Source organism: Ochlerotatus camptorhynchus, unplaced genomic scaffold, assembly GCF_037179485.1.
Source record: "Ochlerotatus camptorhynchus isolate MF236.1 unplaced genomic scaffold, CSIRO-AGI_Acam_v1.1 ptg000055l, whole genome shotgun sequence".
Lineage (NCBI taxonomy): Eukaryota > Metazoa > Arthropoda > Insecta > Diptera > Culicidae > Ochlerotatus > Ochlerotatus camptorhynchus.
Window position 1 is genome coordinate 3,778,761 of NW_027040545.1, and position 24,726 is coordinate 3,803,486.

Sequence of the window (24,726 nt, forward strand, 5' to 3'; positions counted from 1 at the left end):
AACCTGATTTAAGATTTTTTTTCCCCTCTGTTCGGGACCTAACACTACTGCGACCAGTAAATTGATCTATTGTAGTATATCCCGTGTCCTTAGTTTAGTGCATGTCGTAAAACTCCATCACTATTGAGAAATGATGAAGTATTCGATTTTTTTTACAGTTGCCACTCTTGCATTTATCGCAAGGATCTGACTCTAATTGAAAGGTCGCGCTATTTATACCCTTCGGAGTGTTGAAACACCCTCCAAAGGCGCGCCCCATTGTCAGTCAAAATTGGATTCCTTAGCAACAAAATTAAGGTATGACACCGATAATGACCATGCATCAGAACCCTAGTCTTAACCACTTCAAACTAGGGAACAACGAATAGATGATTATGAATCACATAGATGAAGACAACTAACTCATTTTTGTGCCTTGTTTCAAGATCATCCTCGGTAGACAAAGCCGAGTCTTGTCACTATCAACAAGGCATAAAAAGTAACAAGGACTAAGATGTGTTCCTTGGATTACTGAAAAATTCTGTTCCCCTAGTTTGAAGTAGTCAGGACTAGGAATCTGTGGTAGATCTTACATTCCGTAACGTACCACGAAAAGGTGATCTACCCACGTTACGGGGTTGGTTTAAGATTTCAGCGGAGGTGAAGAAATCGGCCCTCAGAGCACTTAATTTTACATGAGACTTTCGTAGTCTGTACTTTGGTATTCTTCTCTGAAATGTCTTGGTATATTCATTTAAAATTGTCTTATAATGTCTTTTGAATTTGATTTAGTTCTTGATAATTCTTCAAAGACTTCTGAAAATCTAGCACAGATAAATACCCTTGAAAAGTTTCCTAGGTTTAGAATTTATTTTTGCAGATAGGAGGTATATTTACCAAATTTTTTTATCGAAATTGAAGGCATTTCCCAGTACTTATCCTGGTGTTTCAAAGGTCCTTGAATTTTCGGGGTTCACTGGTCATTCTGGTTAAAATTGTAAATTTTTCAACAGATATGTATATTTTGTCATATCATAACTACTGTAAACTTGCTTAGTGCCAAGTACTCAATTTAAAAATGATGTTGATATTTTTCCATTTCACTTTATTTTAGTTGTGTAAAAGTAACTTTAGTGACTAATTTTAGGGAAATAGTGACTTCAGTGACTTTTTGGTGTGAAAAGTGACTTTTTAGTGACTGACTTCAAAATAGTGACAAAGTCACTAAAAAAGTGACCTGCCCTGAGTATGTCTAGAGAATTGTAAGGAGAACTAAAGATGAATTCCCAGGTAGTTCTGATGAGACTATTATGGAGATTGAGAATAAAATACCAAATACCAATACCAAATACTAGAAATTTGAAAGTATTTCATTCTATAAGGGAATTCGAAGTTAATTAACCTTGTTACAAACTTAATTGTGGTGTCTCTACAACTTTGACATACGTTATACTCAGTCAAGGAGGGTCCCTTTAAAATGCATAATTATTTTCCAAAAACAGAGAAAAATCTTTAAATTGACAATCAATTAATCAATAATCAATAAATCAATCAAAGAACATTCTGAGGAGAGCTCCATGGAAATATTCATAGCGAATCTAATTCTGACCATAGCTAAAAAAATCTTTGCTGAATTTCAAGTTATTTTATTCCCAGAAGATTTGGCAGAAAGTGCCGATAGGTTTACATATATGGAGAGTTTCAAAAGAATTCCGAAGAGAATTCCAAGGAAATTTCAAGAGATTCTTTCAAGAGCATTTCAAGAAGAATTCTGAGAGAATTCTGAAAAACACTTCCATAGATTTTCGATATGAATTTATATGAATTCCATGGTAATTTTAGAACAATACTATGGCAAACTTGGGGTGAATTCCAACATCCTAAATATAATTCCTACACACTGAATCCTAAGGATAATTCCAACACACTGGATTCAGATCATCGAAGTCGGTAAAAAACTACCGGATTTTTGAACAACTGAAAAAGTAGGTTTAATTTCAAATTACCATTACACGAAAGAAATCAATAAAATCGACAATTTCATTAAATCATATCATTAGTCGGAATAAATTTTCTAATTTTTGGATTTTAAACATTCACTGAACAGTTCCGTAGTTACCAATCAGTGGATTATTGTGTAGATAAGGAATGGAGAAAATTCTTTAAGGAATTCCGAGGAGAAATTTTCTAGAGTCATGAAAAGTTTGCAACGTTCCATAACTAACAAAGTTATTTAAACTGCTGAACATCCGACATCGAAAAACTTTTAATATAACGAAACTGACATACATCAATTACCTGAGGCTTGGGTGATTCTCCCTGGAATTATATAGAACAAATTTCATGATCTTGGACTTGACAAATGTATGTAACTCTGGGACATGGGTTATTTTTTTTAGAACTCAGACTTAATTTCAGGTATCTCGTACTATGCGTAAGTTAAGAATTGCGAGCTTGAAGAAATATTCAAGATATCAGTCTTAGCAGACATTAGACATTAGATTAGAAAACAAGTCGACTTAAGGTTCAAATCATATTCCCGGTTATTTCCCGGTTTCCCCTGCTGTTTTCGATTCCTGGTTAATTCCCAGATCTCCCGGTTCTGTGGCCACCCTGATGCACTTGCGACTTTTGCAAACAACCAAAACTTGATGCAGCGCCGGTGGACAGTTAGACCTAGCTGAAGTTGCTCCATGCTCCATAGGGACACATACAACTCTAAACTATGTTGATAAATAAGCTGCATTCAGTTCCTCTTGAGATTCCGTCAGCATGTACACAGAAGTCATTTCCATTCAACTCGAGCCACGGCTGCACGTTGCCAGCCTCGCAGCCTGCTAAGGCTGGTCGATCTAGCTTGCCCGCTGCGCGCCTCTTCGTCTCGTTCCAGTCGGTTAGTTATCCAGAACCATTTTCACCGGGCTGACGTCCGACATTCTTACGACGTGCCTAGCCCACCGTAGTCGCCCGATTTTTTGCGGTTCTCCCAGCAGCTGGTGCAATTCGCTGTTCATTCGCCTTCTCGACGTTCCTTCTTCCACATCTGCACTCCACCGCAGATGGTACGCAACACCATCCTATCTATCTATCTATCTAATACAAACGCAGCCAGTACGAGAAAGCATCCTGGAAAATGATTAGGTTAGATGAGGTCTAATCATTTTTCTTGTCTAATTGATATTTACAGCATATCTGAGATATGATATAAACATCAATACGGCCAGACCTACTGCGTTGTATTTGCCGTAAAGATGATTCTTGGAAATGAATGGGAACATTTCTTGAATCTACAGGGGTGGAAGGATGCGTGGACATACCGTACCAAACGCTCCGAGTTACTATCCCCCTTATTCTGTGAGTCACGTGACTCTCTGTCACCGGTGAGGTGACAATTGTCACCTCGTGTGAGGTGACTCTCCATGTAAATCAAATGGAGAGTCACCTCACATGAGGTGACTATTGTCACCTCACCGGTGAGAGAGAGTCACGTGACTCGCAGAATAGGGGGGTATGTGTAGTTGTGTGTAATGTGTAAATAGTTGTACGATATCGAAGAATCATAAAATAATGCAATGGAAGGATCTTACGGAATTTTCTCCTATGTTGGTAATGGTTCTTTTGCGCTTAACAGTTTCGTTGGATGCATCCGCTCCTTGTTTATCATGGGGTTTGGGATGCAGTTCCTCGTCATTGCTCGTGGTTATGAATAGTGATGTGATGGAGATCATTTCTTTCACTAGAAATTGCAAGAATCATCAAAGCTGAGAAGGTTGATGTAAACTTCTGGTTGATGATGGTGTTCTCTAAAGTTCTGGAGCTTATGAGATTTATAACTAGTCTTATAAATTACTAGTATCTTAACTTTGACACAAGTAGTTTTTCTGCAAACAAATATTGGTAGAAAAGTAATGCAAATAAAAACTCCCGGTTCACTCGCGGTAATCTTAAAAACTATTCCGATCTTAATTTTTTGACGTAGGATTACGTCTTTGATTTCTATATGGGGGTACACTTTGTGAAAACTGAAAATGGAACATGTAACCAAATTATGAAAGATTTTGAACGTTAATAACTTAGCTGCCCCTGAACCAATTTCAATAATTTTATCACCAATCTATCAGGGCTACGCTTACGCATCGATATCAATGATTTTGACAGTTTATGTTCAACAAGAAATTATTGAAAAAGTAGTAAATGTCAAGCATTGTCCAAAAACGTCGAATTAACTAACAAATCCACCAATTACCTACATGCATATGCTGCTTCCCCAGCACAGTCGTCAGAGAGTAGTAAGTAGACGAAACAAGCCGAAGTGGCATTCGCCTCCGATCCTCGGGTGCGTGTGAATAGCGAGGATGGAATTGCGTAATATTTTTCACACTCATCGCCATATTCAGAACCACACGCTCCCAACGACCACAAAAAATGCTCTCCAGAGTTGTAATCTTGTAACACAAACAGGGGATACACTCAAAAAATATATCACATATGTAATGCATAAAATCCATGTGAATTTCATATGGCTTTCCAAAAAAGTTGACGACAAGCTAAAGAAATCGTTTCTGCACTTTCTCGTTCAGTTTTTCCTGGAAATTTTTGTTAAATCAGCTAGAATTAATTAAAAAAGGTTTTTCCCATACATTTTTTAACCGCTTTACTACCAATCCTCAGAGAGCCAAAACATTCAAATTTGAAAGATAAAATTCACTATCACGATCTCAATATCTCAACATTCCATGTATTTTGATGACACTCTGTGACATTCGGTGGGGGAGGGAGGATTAACATTTGAAGTCCCTTCCATTTTGCATATTCTGCATAAAAAATACATAAAAATTCCCTCCCTGCAAGAATATACTATTTATCAAAAAATTCTAGGAAAAAACTGAACGATAATGAATGATTTCTTTTGACTTATTTTGACCATAATATGCATCCAAAGTGTTCCATCCACTTTTCCAAATTTCTAACTTACTATCAATGCACAGTCCTATGAAATCCATTTTTTTCCAATAACTTTTTTATTTAAAATTTCTCATGAAAGTTATCTTCTAGAGAATTTTAAAACTCTTTTAGACGAATGTTTTATAACTGAATTTGTTGCCTGTATCTCTTCTAATAAAAAAGATATACCCAAATATAGTAAAAAATATGACTAAATTCAAATTGATTTTATACGAGTTTAAAAAATAACATACCTCCAATTTTGTCAAAATATTGAGAATTACATACGCTCTTTCAAATGCCGTAAAAAAACTTTTTTTTTTTTGTTTGCCCCAACCAGAGATATTAACATTTGAAAAGTGCATATTTTTAGTATAAAAACGTCAATAACTCTTTATCGGCGAAAGATATTGACAAGCTTTGTGTGGCAAAAACTTGCGCCTTCTTAAGATCTAAAAGTTATCTCAAAACACCTTTGCTGAGAAATTTGAAATAAGAAAACTAGAACAAAAAAACTGTTTTTTCAAGAGCCACCCTAACTCAATTCAAGAAAATAGCTCTAAATCGGCCAATTTAAGAGATACAAAAAAGTTATTTTCTACAAAGTTGCTTGAAATTTGCTCAGCTATAACTTTGTCAAAGAATGTATACCTTAATTTATTCAAACAAAAAAGTTAGATAATTGATTTTAATGATAATAGGAACCACCCTAGAATTCATTGTCATAAAAATGAGGGCCTAACTATAAGGAATAACTTTGTAGAAGAGACTTTTAGTCTAAAGTTTCAGTTTCAGGCTCAAACCATATCATTCCACCTAAATCTGCATTCTGGACCACTGTGCAATGGAACAGCGCCATCAATGAGAAAAAATAGCCTTGACTTAATGGTGAAAACTATTTTTGTAGTTCTTTAAAAATTCTGCTCCAACTCTTTTTTTAAATGAAATTGGTGGCTCCCACACCTGGAACCTACTTATCGACCCATCAACTCAACCGGGGACCAACGGCTTTACTTCCCGAAGGAAGGCGTGATCAGAGATGTTATGCCTTATAGAACATGCCGGTGGAGCTGACTAAGATTGAACCCAGGCCTGCTAGGGTAAGAGGTAATCACGCTTACCACTACACCACCGCTAACTTTCATGGTGTTGCCATTGGCAAACTACGCAAAAGGAAAGGAGCCTGTGTCGCTTCTTGATAGCAAACTGCTCATAATGGAAGGAGTCTTTGTAGCTTTTATACCACTTGGTTGCACATTAGACTGATGCAAAATTTGACTCCACAGTGCTTAAATGGTTTCAAATTGGGTCCTGATTAGCCTCCCAAAGTTACAACTCATTTGGTTAGAAACAGACTTCGCACAAGCCATTTGAAGTTTACATGTAAATTAATATGGGAAATCTCGACTTTTTGTTCATTGCCTTCTAGTCTTTTTCCATATTGAGCTGCGAAACAGTTTGATAGCCATTCTTATAGAAAATTTTCTCAGCTACAACTTTGCTGAAGATCGTTTCTATGTAAAACGAGGCTGTAAAAAGTTATTAATTATTTAAGAGATTGGTAAACTTATGACATGATTAAGCAGCTGCTCTGTAGGCAACACTGTATTTTGCAGTGAGACATAGTAGCCGTGATTTTTGTGTCCTATTGAATGCCCCAGAAACACCAATGTTGCCTGCTGAGCAGTTGATTGAGCATTATCATAAGACATCAGCGCATTGAACCATTGATTACTTTCGATCCTTGCATTTAATCAAAAAGTGGTCTTCAGCAAAGTTGTAGCTGGGAAAATTTCCTACAAGTATAGTTGAAAACTTTTGAATCGCAGATCGCAGAGCAGATCGATATGGTGAATTATTAGATAGACATGAACAGAAATCTTGGTTTTACCATACTAATTCCCATACAAACTTTAAATGATTTGTGCCATCTCAGTTTCTCACCAAATGGGTTCAAATTTTGAGAGGTTAGTCAGGATCCGATTTGGAATCGTTTAAGTATTGTGGAGCGAAAATTTCAAATTTTGCATCACTCTATTGCACATCATTCTGATTTATAAAAAAGCGCTTCTGTCTAGCATCAACTCATTTTCGCTTCAGCAGCAGTAGAAAGGGGGTGGCTAGTCAATCCTTCTACATTCAACAAGCAACAATAGACTGGTCGCGGCAAAGAAGGATAAGGTCTTGTTCAAAGAGGCACCAAGCGTCATCGCAAAGTTCTTCGAGATAACCGCCATCCGTCGTCTGGCTCGCCGTGGTGGTGTCAAACGTATCTGCGATCTTATCTACGAGGTGTGCTGAAGGTGTTCCTGGAAAATGAGATCCGTGATGCTGTCACCTACACTAAACACGCCAAGCGTAAGCGGCCATGATGTCGTCTACAATAAAACGGCCCTTTTCAGGGCCATCAAGCTTATAACAGTAAAGAGTTGGAATAGAATTTATCTGTGCCTGTTTGTCCATATTCAGAACCACAGGCCCTCAACGACCACCCAAACTGCTCTCCAGAGTTGTAATCTTGTAACCAAACCTGGAAGCAGGGGTGCAAGTGATTTTTAATGATTCTCTTCATCAACTTTCTCTTTGAAAAAAAAAATACTACAAATTTGATACGCTTACAAATCAAAAACGGAAGAGTTTATATGAAAAGAACAAAATGCTCGTCACATTTGTTCCGTCCATTAGCGGTCCTACGTCAAGCTTCCGTTAGTGCCCCTAGGCACAGACCCTTCTTTTTTTTAATAACCAAACACAGCACTAACAAATACACGCGATATTATTGAAAAAGTTTCCGGATGTCCAAAATGCACCAGCTAGCGGAGTTTTACACTTTTTGCACTACATTTTCAATAAACATCTCGGAAAATAAAGCAGCAGCAAATTCAAAACACGTCAGTTTCAATCGCAGATGGTACGCAACATCATCCGTTCAAAAACACCAAGGGCGTTGAGTGTTTTGTAGATAGTCAACTTCTTGGTGTGGCGAACTTTATTCAACCGGAGCGTCCTTCGGAGTCCAAAGTAAGCACGATTCCCTGCCATAATGCGTCTTTCGATTTCTCTAATGCGGCGGTCACAAGTGAGCTAAGGTACGCGAACTCGTCTACCACCTCGTTTTCATCACGGTCAATCCGAACTCGCGGTGGGACGCTAATATTATCATCTCTTGCACCTCTTCCTCCAATGTATTTTGTCTTTAATGAGTCCAATCCGATTGGCGATTGGCAATTATGTATAACACAAACCTTCTACTTTATCAGGGGTCTTTTAAGTTTTGATGAACTATTGAATAATAAATGACGATTTCCCGGAAGAATTGCTGGAAATAGTTATGCTTTATAATTGGGGAAGACGACTGAAAACAACAAATGAATGGAGGAGCTTGATTAAAAAATGTCGAAATTGTACAGAATCCCACATCACCTGTTGCGGAAAGCAACAGTATTCATGATTTTCAATTTTCCCCAGGGACCGATCTACCTGTAGCATGACACACTCCTCCAATCAGTCTCAATTTATCACACACAAACCGCCGACGGGCAGCCCCCGATTAGCAGACCTCTTTCATAAAACAAAAGAACGTGTGAATAAAAATTTTCTCGCATCGTTAGCCCCACGAATGATCGTTAGCACTTTCATAATTTTCCGGCATATTTCACTCGCTGGTGGCTTCATTCTCACCTCGAATAGTTTCTCTTGAGTTTAGTCTGAGGAATCTGCTTTCTTGCAACCAACGGGTACCAATTGACCACAATAATGCTGTCGGTACCGCGCATCCTTATTAGATGGCGCAAAGTGGCCTCAAGCAATATAATTAAATTGTCTAATTTTAGCCCGATCTCCGCCTGCAAGCAATACCTACAATGCGTATAAAATATAATTCTGCCTTGTTTTCGTTTCTTGGATCGGTATGACTTTCTCTAGTCTTTCTTTTTTCTATTATTGCTAGTTGTTGTTTTTCCTCCTTCACTATAAGTAAGTAGGTATGCTATATGCTGAATGTACCTACTACTCTCTGCACTGCACTGATGCTTAGAAGAACACACGATTCGGTGTCTCTATTTTTCCACCAGTGAAGCGCACTTTCTAAATTTCTCCCTAGCTATCAGCCAAAAAATGCCACCCCAGCGGTGTAGCCAGAGGTGGGCGGTTGAAGCGATATCAAGTTTCCATTTTCATTCTGGTGATCTTGAAAGAATTGAACATGAATGTTTTTGTGAATCTACGTAACTGAAAATTTACGGATTTATCACCATCTTCGTAAGTCTTGAGATTTGTGTTCCAGAAATTGCGAAGTGTGATGAGAAAAACGGCTCCGCAGGGAAAATTAAGGTGTTTCCTTCACAGTAAAATTAACATTGAACTAGCTTCAAGAAACATAAATTCCCTACTTGCGAAAATCCTATTGACACCACTGGCGAGATCCAAGATTCGACCGTATTGTTTTGCGATAGTCGTGGTTCTCGTCGTGTAATGCCCTGATCGTGTTGCCGCACACTTTTCCTGGCTGACTATCTTAGCTGCTGGCTGGTCGGCTGGTGGTTCAGTTCAGTACGTGTGACAAATGGCAATTTTCCGTTCGTGTGGAGAATTTTCACATCACACTCTTTTATTCACGATCTCGGCCTGGCTCTGTCCCTTTTGTTGGCTGGCCCGAGAGAGACTACCAACGAGACTATGCGTTATTTTTATTTTTCCTCAAATCCAATCCGTCGTCGTCCGCTGCTGATGGATTGGCGACTGCGGAGAAAAAACCACTCGATCAAATCCAAATCCATCGCGTTCCTCGTCGTCAGTGCAGTGGCAGAGAGCGAGAGGGCTGGCAGCAGCCAATAGGTACATATAGCATCTCCGAACGATCGCCTAATGATGATGGGTGTGTAACAAGTGGTCGACCGATTTTATTGCTTTTCGCGCTATATCTCTCTTTTTGGGTGTTTGCTTTTCCTTGGAAGAAGAAAAAAAAAGAAAAGAAAAAACGGAATGCATGACGAATAAATCGGTGAGTGAATTTCGCCATACATATTCTGGTGAAGTGACTAGGGATGTGCGTGTGGGTGTGCATGCAGGGTGTAGGAAAACAGTGGTGACGGTGGTGGAGACAGGATAGCCCTCTCTGTGTTTTTGCTATAGTCTATAGATCAAGGACCAAGGATCATGATCGGCGCAAATTAATCAGTGTGTGATTGTGTTTATTTCTTCTTCTGTGTTTTCACGCGCGCTGCAATCGACGTATCTATTTCAGCCTGACCTGAAACCGATCGCAGTAATTCAAGCAGCATGGACACGCAAACGCACGGCGGTGGAACGGTCAATGGGGGTGGTAGCAGTCCTCAGCAGTTTTGCCTTCGATGGCATAATCACCAGGTAAGAGAAAATTGATTCAATCTTATTTAACTACTGATTCATCAACATTTTTTTAACTAGACCATCAGCATAACAATTCTTAACCTTTAAACATTACAATTTTGGTAAATTATAGTTAATATGTTTTTGAGATACGCAAAACAATGTTTTGCCGGTGCCTTAACTCAGTATTTTCAGATTGGCCTTGATTCAAACCCAAAACCCAGACCTATTTCAAATTAAGAGAAATCGAAAAACAAAAATTGTTTTGACCATAATTTCTGACGAAAATCGTAGTCGGAATATTTTTATTTTCAGTTCGCGATAGTGACGAAAGTTATTTTGTAAATATTGCCGTGAATGAATGAGATTTTGCAGCACTGTCCAGAAATAACAAATGAAAAAATCTGTTTTGAATTATTTTTGCCATGAGGGTGGCAAGTGAATTTCAATTTTAAAATTTCAGGTTTTTCCCGGTCATTGTTTCAAGAATTTTCCGGGTTTACTAATCATGTTTTTAGACAAGATTTGATTTTGTTGTATGATAGTGATTTGTAAGTGATTTGTGATTAGTGATTAGTGATAGTGATTGTAAGTGATTTTTTTTGCTTCCTTTTCACATAAAGCTATGCAAGTAATGCCTACAATTTACAGAGGCCCGAGGAACTGCCTATCTCGTAAATAAAGGTTTAAAAAATGACATTTAGAGATCTATAAACCTCGTACATCTTTAGTTTTATCCTGATGAATGTGGGCGTCTTAGTGGAATACCTGTATAAAGAGAGAGAGAGAGAGAGAGAGGATTAGTAGTTACCATTTAATTCCACTACCTTATTTGCTTATCCTTGACAGATACGCGTATTTCGTCTACAATGTGCAGACTTCTTCAGTGTCTTGTACTAAACTACTCGACTGAAGCAAAACATCGTATTTTTTTTAAATTTAATTTCCTGTAGGAGCAGGTACTCCGCTGCTTACTTGTTTATGTGTCCTAGGTAGTAACTTGAAAAGCCATGTGTGTCCGTTTCCTGGACCCCTGTTGAGTAAAGTTGAATTTCGTTGTTTGTTGATCTCGAGGCTCTCTGCAACATCCAGTTTCCATGATGTAGATACGGTTCATAAAATCGTGATGTCCTCCGTCGATAGTTGGTGGTCCTATGTGAAGATGTGCTCTGCAACCTTTGATTTGAAATCATATGTTAGGCCTTTTTCCTCTTGCTTTTTGGCCTTATCCACCTCCGCTATATGTTCTTTAAATCTAGTTGCTAAAGTTCTCTTGGTTTGTCCTACGTATACTTTGTTACAATGATTACAGCTTATTTTATATACACCTGCTTTACCTAAAACATTAACTTAGGTCTAACAATGATTTCAACTGGTTATGTCTACTGGTGAAAACTAAATCTAATCCGAATTGTTTTAACTGTGGTCTTAGCTTACAAGTATTATCTTGATCAAATGGAACGGACACTCGTTTCAAGGGTTCAGGTGCTGCGGTGAAGATTGTAAATAATCTCCTTTGTAGAATTCTCGCTTTTTTATCAATGATTGCCTGGATTGTGAACTCCTTGTATCCGTTGAGTCTCACTGTTTCGAAGATGTACTGTAATCCCTTAACCTTTCCTGTATCGCTGAGTGGAAGAGTCTTCATCCGATGAATCATGTGGTGGAAGGCGGCCATTTTCTGTTGAAACGAATGGTTGGAAGTATAGGGGATAACTCTTTTGGTGCTTGTTGGTTTTCTGTAAATTTCGTATTCAAGCGAAGATGATGATGACGATTCCCTGATGACTAGAATGTCGAGAAATGCGAGTTTCCCGTCTTTTTCTACCTCGTGAGTGAATTTGATATCCTTGTGAATTCTGTTGATTTCATCTAAAATTTGTGGAAGGGCATCCCTTTCAACTACGCTGAAGATATCGACAACAAACCTCCACCAACGGTTTGGTAATAGTCCTTTCTCCTTCAGAATTGTCTCCAAGTTGACCATGAAAATTTCACACAGGAAGGGGGATAGGGGGTTTCCCATTGGGGCTCCTTTCGTCTGCTTGTAGAGGTTACCTCGGAAAGAGAAGTAGTTCTCTTCCATACAAAGGCGGGTCAGCTTAAGGTACGTCCGAACCTTGTTTCTCCATGCTGCATCCTCACGTTGTGTAAATAGCCAGTCCTCCAAATGGTTGATCGCTTCCTTTACCGGTACGCTGGGAAAAAGAGCTGTGACGTCGAAAGATACCATAATCTCGTCCTTGTTGATGTCTCCTGAAGATTGTAGTTGCTGGGCGAAGTCCTTGGTGTTACTGACTGCTTTACTCTGGAACTGATTCGGCATATTCTGGAACTCTGTGACTAGTCACTTCGCTAGTTTGTGAGTGGGGGAACCAACTGCAGACACGATCTCTCGCATTTCATTTCCCGGTTTGTGGACTTTGGGGAGACCTTTGATCATGGGTAGAATGGGATTTATTACCGTAAACGACCTGCTCCATCTCCTAATATTGATTTGCACTCCTTCAGTGCTTTCTCCAAGCGCCTTACCATGTTCTGTAAGGGTTCTACTCGAAGCTGTCTATAGGTCCGTTGTTAATCTTCGTTGTCACTTGATTGTCGTAATCGTCCTTGTCCATGATAACGACCGCGTTGCCCTTGTCTGCTTTTACATAGTATACTGCTTTACTCTTCAGCTCCTTTACAATCCAAATTTCCTTCTCGTTGGCGCGACTTTGTTCTTGTCCGTCCTTGATTATGTTCGATGTGATAGTCTTGACCGTATTCTGTGATGACGTTGGAAGTGTCTTGGTAATCACTGTCTCTACGTCAATGACCGCGTATTTTAGCCTCTTGTTGAGGTGTGTCAATTGTTCTTCCGTGAATGCGGTCGTCGATAGGTTTACAACCAACCCATCAATGGAATAAACCCTCGGCGTCGTGGTGATGCTGGATGGGATCTGCTCACCCGTTCGGTGTGTCCTCCGTCTCTCTTGGTAATTTTTACTCCTAGAATAATTGACACACCTCAACAAGGGGCTAGGATACGCGGTTACAACCAAGCCAGACGCGGAGCAGATCATCAGGACTATCACATCGAACGTAATCAATGATGGACAAGAAAAAGTCGGGCCAACGAGAAGGAAATTCGGATTGTAAAGGAGCTGAAGAGTAAAGCTGTATACTATGTAAAAGCAGACAAGGGCAACGCGGTCGTTATCATAGACAAGGAATCTTCATGGTATTTTATCTAACATTAAATATTCCAAACATGGAGGAGGGGATTAGGGAGAAGGGTACGTGAGAAGTTTTCATAATTCAAAACTAGCAGAAATATTTGAAATACCGAACTTCGAACTTTAAGGTTGCGAACATGAAATTAATCATGGTTCTATTATTCTGAAACTTACTGATTTGTTACATGTTTTCAACATCAGTTTTTTTTTAACTACGACATAAAGTAATGTTAACATGCGTGTCGATGCTGTGTCACAGCAAGCTTGTCCAGTTGCCGTGAAGCGAACTTGATCGTAGCATCGCCACGCATTTTGCGGATTTCAATTGCAATATTTCATTTCAATTAAATGGGGAAATGTTGACTTTGGCAATACCTTAACCTATTATCATCAGAGGCGTAAACAAAGTCCTAGAGCACTCAAATTTGGCCAATAGATGCTCTGAAACACAATGTATCCACATGCCAAAATTGAGCTCTCAAGGACGTTGTTTATCCCCCTGACGATAATCGGTTAAGGTATTGCCGAATCCAACATTTCCCCTACTGCATTTTCAGATTTCAATTCCAATATAAAAGTTTAAACTGTAAGCATCTTAATAATTCTGTTCTGGTTATAATTCTTCAACTTATTTTGCTATTAATAATGGAAAATTGGATGAATCTGGAAGATTCAAAACTTTAACTGTTTGACTGGATACGTCCAAAAACAGTGCTCTGTAGACAAAGAATCGAAGAAAATCGTGATTATTTTTTCCTAAAAATTACCCTAAACAATTCACATTGGGAACGAAAGTTCCTATCTCTTCTCAATTTTCGCGACATAATTTAATGTTTCCGCAATTTTCGCGACTGAAAGTTCAAATCTGCAAAAATTGCAAAATCCCACCTGTTGTAACAGCCCTGCAATTATGATCACAACATGATTTTGAAATCAGATATTTTTTAAGATTTTATAAACAACACTTGTCTATTAACGCTCAGAGTACCAAGGCTACACACTGCGTGTTACAATATCGACACGCAAGCTCGCTTATCGGCAACAGGAGAGTCGTGCTGTGTCGCAGCATCGACACGCAGTTTTCACCCTTAGTACTCTGAGAGTAAAGTTTGTCAAACCACTGCAATAAGTCGAACCTTCTTAAATTTTGACTGTATAAATTTGTTCATACCGATTTATGTATACATTATTATAAAATGCTGAAGCCAATTTTGAAGTTTAAATATACATAGGGAAAATGTCTCTAATGTTGGCCTATGGATCTAAGATTGGACCCATCGCTAAAAATCTGCTATTTATCAATTTTATCTAGATGAACGCGTTATTGGGACGTTACTACTAATGGATATTTTTGGTTGCTATTGAAAATTTAGCCGATTGCTGAATTTATGTATGGGCCCAAATTAGGGACACTTAGGCCGACATTACCTGCATTTCCCCTACATATTAAATGGAGCAGGGCTGACAAATGTCATTTTCAATTAATGTTCTTACGCGATAATTACGGAGATACTTCTGTCACTATCATCGGATGAGAAAACGATGATAGAGATTTTCTACAAAATGTCATCCAATTTTTTGTCATGACAGAACGTGACAGTGTTTGTCTCGTGATAGTGAGAGGACCTGTTTTTTCATTGTCACATGACGGCCGTGATATTTACTAGCTCTGAAATGGATTCACAAAGAGGGCATTTATTGACCACTAAGGGCACTTAAGTAGAATTAGAAGGTATTCCGTTATTCACTCTTACTGTTTCTATGAAAGTTGTGAAAACGATTGCAAAACATTGTGTTTTGGATGAAACAGCATTTTAAACGATTTTGATTGAATCAATTAGTGATAAATTCATTCACTCAAGTGAGCAGAAAAATAGCCATTGGAAGCTAAAAGATAGTTGAGCAAGTGTTGATTCTACCAATAAGATGACTGCACCTATACTCAGAATTTACAGTAGTACAGTGAATCGAGTGCGAAACAGAAAAAATATGAAAAACGTTCTCACCAAGTGCAAACTTGGAAATGATACATAGTTCGAAATTTAAGTATAAATTTCTGTTCAATATGATGCACATAAATGGAGCGTCCCATATCATATAAGTTTACATTATACATCGTGTAAAGATCTGAGACATTTCATGAAAAGTTACAAATATTGTGTACAAAAGCCCATCGTTGTAAACAACATTGCTTACAAGTTGCTTGCGTGAAATGAAATACAAGTGTACGTAAACAAATGTTTACATCACAATCAAAATTCAGAATTTTGTGTGTGACTGTGTAGATTCAAGACTAATGATTTAGATAATCGGGGGTCTCCCTTAGCTCAGCCGGTAAAGGCGCAGCTACAAAGCAAGACCATGCTCGAGGTGGCTGGATTCAATTCCCGGTCCGGTCTAGGAATTTTTCGGGTTGGAAAATTTCTCGACTTCCCTGGGCATAAAAGTATGATTGGACTTGCCACACAATTATACCAATGCAAAATGCTACAGGCATCGAAAGCTCTCAAGTGCATCTAGAACACTAAGTTGAGAGCACGCAATAAGCTAATATGCGATATGCAATAAGCTTGAAATGCGAAGAAGAAGATTTAGAGAATTGTTTTTGGATCAGATTCCCGCAATTTGGATTCATTTTGTCTGCTAAAACATAGCAAAAATAGTATAAAGCTAGGAAAAAAGGATTGATTCGCTGCACTAATAATTTTCATTTCTGCTTAATTTGAGATTTTAAATTTTACATTTCTCAAAATTCTAACAATCCTCACCCAATTAAAAAATGTACATAATAGTGAAAAATGTTTATAATATTTGCAGCACGTAAATTTTCAAATAAAAAACTGCTGCTTGAATAATATTACCTGGTGTCTCACTTTCCGGCAGGTGCTTCCAAAAATTTAATATTTTGTTATCGTAAAATTGTTCAATTGATCATAAGTTAACAAAGTTACATCATGTCAAAGTTGACCATTTTGTATGAAAATCGGCATGCGCTGCTATTTTATCGAACACAGCTGTATGTATAAATTTGTACAAAAATGTTCAGAAATTAGCACAATTGGGCATTTATGTTTCCAACAAACTGTATAAAATCAAAAATAGGTTCCATTTGAATTCTTTGGCGTTTACTTACTTACTCTTCGTCTTGTACTGGCCGGCTTTCGCAAACCGTCCAGCTTTCGCAACTTTCTGGATACAGGGTTCGCCATAGAGTTGCGCCAGCTCGTGGTTCATCCTTCGCCTCCATACACCGTTCTCCCGCTCGGTTCCTCCAGCTAACAGATACTTTGTCTTCGACGTATTCACCTTTAATCAAACCTTCTCTGCTTCACGTTTCAGCCTGGTGTACTGCTTCGCCACGGCCTGAAACGTTCTTCCGACAATGTCCACGTCGTCAGCGAAGCAGATGAACTGGCTGGACTTATTGAAGATCGTACCTTGCATGTTAAAGCCCGCACGTCTCATAACAGCTTCTAGCGCAATGTTAAACAGGAGGCAGGAAAGACCATCGCCTTGTCGAAGTCTTTTGCGTTTCAAACGAGTGTCCGATATCTTCACGCAGCACTGTACACCATCCATCGTAGCCCTGATCAGTCTGGTCAGCTTCCCGGCAAAACCGTTCTCGTCCATAATCTTTCATAGCTCTTCACGATCAATAGTATCATAAGCGGCCTTGAAATCGATGAATAGGTGGTGCGTAGGGACTTGATATATGCACGACACTTTTGGAGGATCTGCCGCAACGTAAAGATTTGGTCCGTTGTCGAACGCCCGCCTACAAAACCGGCTTGATAAGTTCCCACAAATATGCTTGCTAACGGCGATAAACGGCGAAAGATGATCTGGGAAAGCACTTTGTAGGCCGCGTTAAGAATAGTGATCGCTCACATTCTAGTTTGTCGCCTTTTTTATATACTGGGCATATAACTCCCTCGTTCTACTCCTCCGGTAGCTGTTATGTATCCCAGATCCTGACTATCAGTCGGTGCAGACAAGTGGCCAACTTATCCGGGCCCATTTTGATAAGTTCCGCTCCGATACCATCTTACCCAGGTGCTTTGTTGTTCTTAAGCTGTCGGATAGCATCCTTAACTTCACCTATCGTGGGAGCTGGTATGTCTCCCTCATCCGCTGTACCGACGAAGCCATTCCTCCTGCCGCCTTGGTCCTTCGCCTCTGCACCGTTCAGATGTTCATCGTAGTGCTGCTTCAAGATACCCCCTTCCTTATCCCGAAACATTTCGGCTCGCGACACAAAGCCTTGGCGGGATGCGTTGAGTTTCTTATAGAACTTGCGTATTTCTTGAGAACGATATAGCTGCTCCATTTATTCGCACTCCAGCTCTTCCTGGCGGCGCTTCTTATCCCGGAAAAGATGGGTTTGCTGTCTTCGCTTCTGTTTATATCGCTCCACATTATGACGGGTTCCTTGCTGCAGCATCGCCGCCCGCGCTGCGTTCTTCTCGTCCAAAACCGTCTGACACTCTTCGTCAAACCAATCGTTCCGTCGATACCGCTCCACGAACCCAATGGCGCCTTAAGCAGCGCTGTTAATGGCTGCTTTCACGTTGCTCCAGCAGTTCTCAAGAGGGGCTTCGGTGAGCTCTCCCTCATCCGGCAGCGCTGCGTCGAGGCATTGCACGTACTCAGTTGCGACTTCGGGCAGCTTCAGTCGCTCCAGATTGTACCGTGGCGGGCGTCGGTATCGAATATTGTTGGCAACGGAAAGTTTTTGGCGCACCTTGACCATTAGAAGGTAGTGGTCCGAATCGATATTTGCGCCGCGATAGGTTCTGACTTCGATAATGTCCGAGAAGTGCCTTCCGTCGATCAAAACGTGGTCGATTTGCGATTCTGTCTGCTGCGGTGATCTCCAGGTGTATCGATACGGGAGGCTATGCTGGAAGTAGGTACTACGTATGGCCATGTTTTTAGAGACGGCGAACTCGATAAGTCTAAGGCCGTTGGCGTTCGTTAGCCGGTGAGCGCTGAACTTAAAAAAAAACGATAAAAAATATCGCAAAGTCAATATTTTAGTGGAATTAACAATAAAAACAGTTGCTGACACAATTTTTTGTTTAAAAATGAACATTTAGTGATTCACTTCATTGTAGACATATGGCCTTTTTCCCCATGAAAGTAGCCGTCTTGCCCGGTAGCATTTTTAGAGCAGGTATGACATGATATTTTGAGAAAAATCATTGACATTTGTTAATGGGGTTTAATTTTAATTTCAATTATGATACATGGAGACAAGGTTATAAACTTACAATTCGGTTCAAACTCCTATAAATATTCACGGAATCGCAAATCGCAAAACGCGCTATCGTTAGGGTGACCCTCTTGCCCCTAGTTTCTCTACAACCGATTCCGGGTAATAATGTCGAAGACTATTGGATGAGAGAAAAAGCTAGGTTAGAAATTGTTTTAGAAACCTTAACATTGATAAAAATATAAGATCCAGGGTATTTTAAGACAAAAACATAGATTAAGATTTTGCACTTCGATTTTTTTTTTAGTAATGGCTATTGAGAAACTTGCGTGACCACGGACTTTTTTTTTACATCCCGAATTTTTTTTTTATAAATAGTAAGTTTTTGCAATCTAAGTCTCAGGTATGGGTAATATTGAATTTTGAATAAGCAAATTAACAGTTTCTTTCCGTTTCCTATACATTTTCGCATACAAACTTTAAAGTTCTGCAGCAAAACCAAATCCATTCAAATTTGGCACAGTTGTCGGGAACCTCAATATAGATCGAACCGTTGACCCCCTACATGCTTTGTTTTGGTAGAACTTATCGTGAGCCCAATCCTGGCCACCCTAATCTCCCTTTTAAAGATGCCACGTCTCGTCCACTGCGCTACTTTCAATTCTGATAACATCTACATCATGGCGGATGATGGCTTCGTTCATCTTCTTCTTCGCATTTTAAGCTTATTGCTTATTGCATATTAGTTTATAGCGTGCTCTCAACTTAGTGTTCTAGATGCACTACCACAGATATGAGAGCTTTCGATGCCTTACAATTTTTACATCAGTATGATTGTGTGGCATGTACAATAGACTGATGCAAAATTGGAAATTTTCGCTTCACGGTGTTCAAACGGTTTCAAATCGGGTCCTGATTAGCCACTGAATGTTTAATGTTCATTTGATAAGAAACTGAGTTGGCACAAACCATTTGAAGTTTATATGGAAATTACTATGGGAATACAAAACTTTTTGTTCATTGTCTTCTAGCCTTTTCACATATTGTACTGTTAACAAATTCTATTTCTATTCTTATGGAAATTTTCATCAGCTACAACATTGTTTTTCAGCCAAACGTTAAATGAAATAGTTATTAATTGTTTAAGAGATTGATAATCTTATGACAAGATTTAGCAACTGTATTGTGGGCAACACTGTATTCTGCAGTGTGACATAGTAACCATGATTTTTGTCCTCAATTCTACGCGCCATAAACACCAATGTTGCCTGCTGAACAGTTGATTGAGCATAATCATAAGACATCAGTGACAAGAATCATTAAAAACTTTTGTTCCTTACATTTGATCGAAAACTGGTCTTGAACAAAGTTGTAGCTGAGAAAATGTTCAACAAGTTCAGTCATCATTTTCTAAAGTAGAGTAAACTGGTGAATTTTGAGATAATTATGAACCGAAATTATGGTTTCTCCATAGTAATTCCCATATAAACTTCAAATGGTTTGTGCCACGTCAGTTTCTCACTAAATGAGTTCAAATTTTGGGAGGCTAATCAAGGCCCAATTTGGAACCGTTTGAGCACTGTGGAGAGAAAATTTCTAATTTTGCATCAGTCTAATGTACAATCATACTAAACACTTCATTTTTTTTGCCGAGATTTGCACAGCCCAGTGCTTGGCAATCTGTTTTACTGAGATCTCAGCAAAAGTGACATTTGATTGCTGAATCTCGGAAAATGCTTTGTTGAATCTCTATATTTCTTAAGTTTTCCGGTTTTAACTAGCTCTACTGTCTTATAGATACAATTCAGAGATAACATTGAAAGAATGATTCACAAGAAGTTTGGAATAATTTTCTGGAGAGATTTGGAGAACAATCCCAAATTTCTCCAGAAAATTATCCCAAACATCTTGCTGATCATTTCATAATTCTTTCAATATTATATCTGAATTTTATTTATAAGGCATTAGAGCTAGTGCAGAATTATTTCAACAAATATTTGAAGTTGACCCATCAGATCTCTGAAGTTCAATCGTATCGATGAAATAAGATACTGGACCTAATAAATGTCTGGATAGCAAATGCAACTGACTGAATTGTGGAATTAGCTCATGAACTTTCTGCAGTTATCCCGTGAGGTCTTCGAAGTCCAAAGTCAGGCGGCTGAAGGTGACCTACAAGCTCTTTGAAGTAAACCTTAAGACCTTTGAAGATGATTTATAAGGCCAATTTCGGGGAATGCCATATTTCGCACAATGCATCATCTCGTGAAATTCTATATAACACAACATTACACCTACAAGATCATGTGGTTATATATGTACTGAACTTGAGCGTAATAGGGGAACTTGCTACCATAATCGAAACGTAATTCTTTGTTTTACTTTCTCACCCCCAACAGGCGAGTTTACTAAGCTCACTTCCACTTCTATTGGATCAATCCCATCTCACCGATGTAACGCTAATAGCAGAAGGACGCAACATTAAAGCACACCGAGTGGTACTCAGTGCATGCAGTACATTCTTTTCGGAACTGTTCCGAACCTTGGATGGCCCTCTGTATCCAGTTGTAGTCCTGCCAGGGGCCTCTTTTCACTCAGTTGTAGCGCTTCTCACTTTCATGTACTCCGGAGAGGTTAACGTCTATGAGGAACAAATCTCTACCCTACTCTCGCTGGCCGAGACTTTGGGTATCAAAGGATTAGCGGATTTCAGTGGAGTAAGTATTGCCACCATTTACTTCTATTCAATCAATGTAGACGATTAATGGAATGCTGTTTGTTCGAAACAGAATTCACAAAAATCCAGCACTCCAACGACTGAAGCTTCTTCACGGGAGTCGGAAATTCCATCGCCCTATCAAGGCATCAAAATGGAATCCCCAGGCGATTCCTACTTTCCACGACCGTTCAATTTCCATTCGCCACTTTTCCCACAAGCACTCAACCTGGCGACACATAACAACAGCAATAGCAACAACAACAGCTCGAGTAAATCGACAGACCCATTCTCACGATTTCTTCCGCAGAAGTGTGATATGATGCCAAACGAAGCGCTATGGAAGATGAATGAGGAAGGTGAATCTATAAATAGAGACAACAAAAATGGCAGCAATAACGGTCCCAGCAGCAATAGCTTAGAAGATCGACAATCTGTCAATGCTAATAATAAGAACAACAGTGCCAGCAACATCAGCACCGGCCAGGGCATCGAGAAGTCCAATGTGACAAAAAACGACACAGAATCCGCTGCCACTAGTGGAGATCCTAAATTTAATCTCGATAGCACCCATCTTCACCAAGCGCAGCATCAACAGCAGCACGACTCCGCACCATCCACGCCTTCCAGCAATCCGGACGAGCAACGCTCGCTGTCCCTAAACACTTGTTCTGTCAAGAGATCCACAAGTCAGGAAAGCAAACGAAAGAAAATCGACAAAATTGCAGAGAATCTCCGAACACAAACAACCGCGACGGCAGCCGCTGCCGCCGCCGCTGCAGCTGCCGCAGCATCCTTCAACAAGCATTTGTTGCAATCCTTGAAATTCCCACCGAGCTCGCAGTCACTCTCGCAGCTACACTTTTTCAGCAAACCTCCCACCGTCACCCCTGTGAGCCAACAACAGCCGTCCTTTCTCGCACACCATTTCCTAACGAACGAGTCTGCATCGAAGACACCGGAAAACCTTATCCTACCTGATCCGGCCCACCCAAGTCCCGGTGGAACAGGTTTACTTATGAACCATGGTGGCACAATGTCGCCAATTTCATCATCAGCATGCTCCACGGCCACGACAATTACCCCTTCCATGGCGATGGACATCGTGGGGGCTTCGTCGCTCAGTGCTGCCAACAATATGCTGAAGGCGGCTGCCGCTGCCGGCCATCACATGGGTACCGGTGGAACACCACCGCAGAAGCCACCCACCAAGCTGTACGCCACGTGCTTCATCTGCAACAAACAACTCAGTAATCAGTACAATCTGCGGGTGCACTTGGAGACGCATCAGAATGTCAGGTAAGTGGCACTACGGCAAAGGTGATAAATACGTCGATATTTTCCATTCATTTCTAATGCCATAGATTGGGATACCCAAATCAGTGTTCATCAAAGATTAAAGTAATAATTCTTACTTCCAGGTATGCATGTACCGTTTGTTCGCACGTATCCCGCAGCAAGGATGCCCTGAGGAAACACGTATCCTATCGACACCCTGGAACGCCTAGCCCATGCGATCCGGACACCAAACGGAAGCGTTCGAAAGCTAATCTTGGCCAGATGATCAAGCAGGAAATGCTCAACGACCAAAACCCGATGAGTCACTTGATTAAGCAGGAGTTCCTATCCGAACAATCGAATCAATTACATCAACAGCAACAGCAACAGCAACAACAGCAGCAACACCACACCAATCAGCTTCTAGCCAATTTGACTTCCCAGGGCAATTCGATCGTATCGATTCCTACCTTCCTTCAACAGGCTGCTTCCATGCAGTCTGCATTTGCCCCCAAATCTCTACTATTCAATGCGGCTTCGATCCCAACATCCCTGGCCTCTTCCCTGACAACGGCTCAAATGTCCGACGTCTTGAACCAGCCAAAGGATCTCAGCCATCCGATATCTCTGCCGGAAAGTGCTAACGGATCACCTTCACCAACCATCGCTGAATGTGCCAAAGCGAACAACGGATCTTCGGAAAGCATGGACCAAGGTCAACCGACAGCTGCGGAAGAACCTGGTCCAACCGCAGGATCTGCGCCATAATAACACTAGTCACGTTCTATAATGAGATTCTTAGCGATTAAGTAGAAGCGACATAATGCAGAACCACATTTATAAAAGACATTAATTTAACATAAGTAATTAAGTTATTTACACTGAAAAAACAGATAGTCAAATCCCTGATAAAAACATTTTTGTTTTTTGATTTCTCTCTGATTTTTGTATCTACTTCCCTAGCTGTGATAGTCGATCAATTGAATAGACTTTTCTGAACAACAACTTCAAAGCAGTTACATCCCAGTTCCCATAATCGATTTTCCATTATAATTTTTTTATATTCTTTAATATTTCCTGTCAAAATTTTGGTCTACCTCAAACATTTTTGGAAAACCACAAACTCTTCCTAACCACCCCCTATAACTATAACTTAGTATATCAAGAAAATACCTGTTCTAGACAAACCTGTAAAAGACACTCAAACAAACTGTCCCCATTTTTTCGACTAAGCGAATTGTGCCTTGATTGAAATTGTATGATCTTTGTGCATCAGTGCCTTTCTCACGAGTAACGTTAATAAAAGAGTTATTCTATATGATAATAAAAAAACACATTAAACTAAGGTAAATGGATTAAATGTAATTTAAAAGAGATGTGAAACATGAAAAAGACAATACTAAGTAGGAACATTTGAGTCATCATTTTTAGTTGTTTCTTTAATTTTTAAGTAATTTATTATAATGACAATTTTTAAAAGTGCTGAAGAACGATTGACAATGATTGGAGAATTAAAGAAATGATAATGTTACCACCACACTGTTTCTATTGTTCGTTAGTGAAACTAACCAATTGAATGCAATATTTTTTTTTATATATTTTATTATTACGACACATTTACTTAAATGTGCAATATTACTCAAACGGTTAACTCTTAGTAGGGAATGTTTTGTTTTCTTAGAACCTTTGTAATTTGAATAAATCACAAAATATTTGCAATAATAAACATAATGATGAGATTTGCCATTTTAATAGGCGTGTGACAGCTTACTATGAAACTTAAAAAGAACTTCGACGGAAAGGAAAAAGTAGGTATGTAATGGTTTTATAACAAATTTCACTATCACTAATCCAAGAATAAGTCTGTAATATTACAGATAATGTTATCAAATATTTGAACGGGTCCAACATTTGATAAATTTTTGTTTGTTTGTTTTTTTTTAACCCCTTGTAACAAATCCTCACAGCCACTCCCATCCGTAACACGTAGCTATATAATTATCACACAAAAAAAAACAAAAGTAGTTTAA

At 39.4% G+C, this 24,726-nt stretch overlaps 1 protein-coding gene across 6 annotated transcripts in view; it reads left to right on the plus strand.

Moving 5' to 3' along the window:
- Positions 1-24,448, plus strand: part of LOC135717393 (protein tramtrack, beta isoform) — a 52,815-nt gene extending 28,367 nt beyond the window's left edge. For 4 of the 6 annotated variants that reach the window (XM_065239456.1, XM_065239458.1, XM_065239454.1 and 1 more), the window contains exons 2-5: positions 10,169-10,290; positions 21,102-21,419; positions 21,492-22,717; positions 22,840-24,448. In XM_065239456.1, the coding sequence (XP_065095528.1) occupies positions 10,204-10,290; positions 21,102-21,419; positions 21,492-22,717; positions 22,840-23,464 (2,256 nt within the window). In that variant the 5' untranslated portion in view covers positions 10,169-10,203 and the 3' untranslated portion in view covers positions 23,465-24,448. Of the gene's footprint in view, positions 1-9,447; positions 9,926-10,168; positions 10,291-21,101; positions 21,420-21,491; positions 22,718-22,839 lie in introns of those variants that run through there. The other 2 variants (XM_065239459.1, XM_065239455.1) reach the window with 2 other exon arrangements.
- The last annotated feature ends 278 nt before the right edge of the window (positions 24,449-24,726 follow it).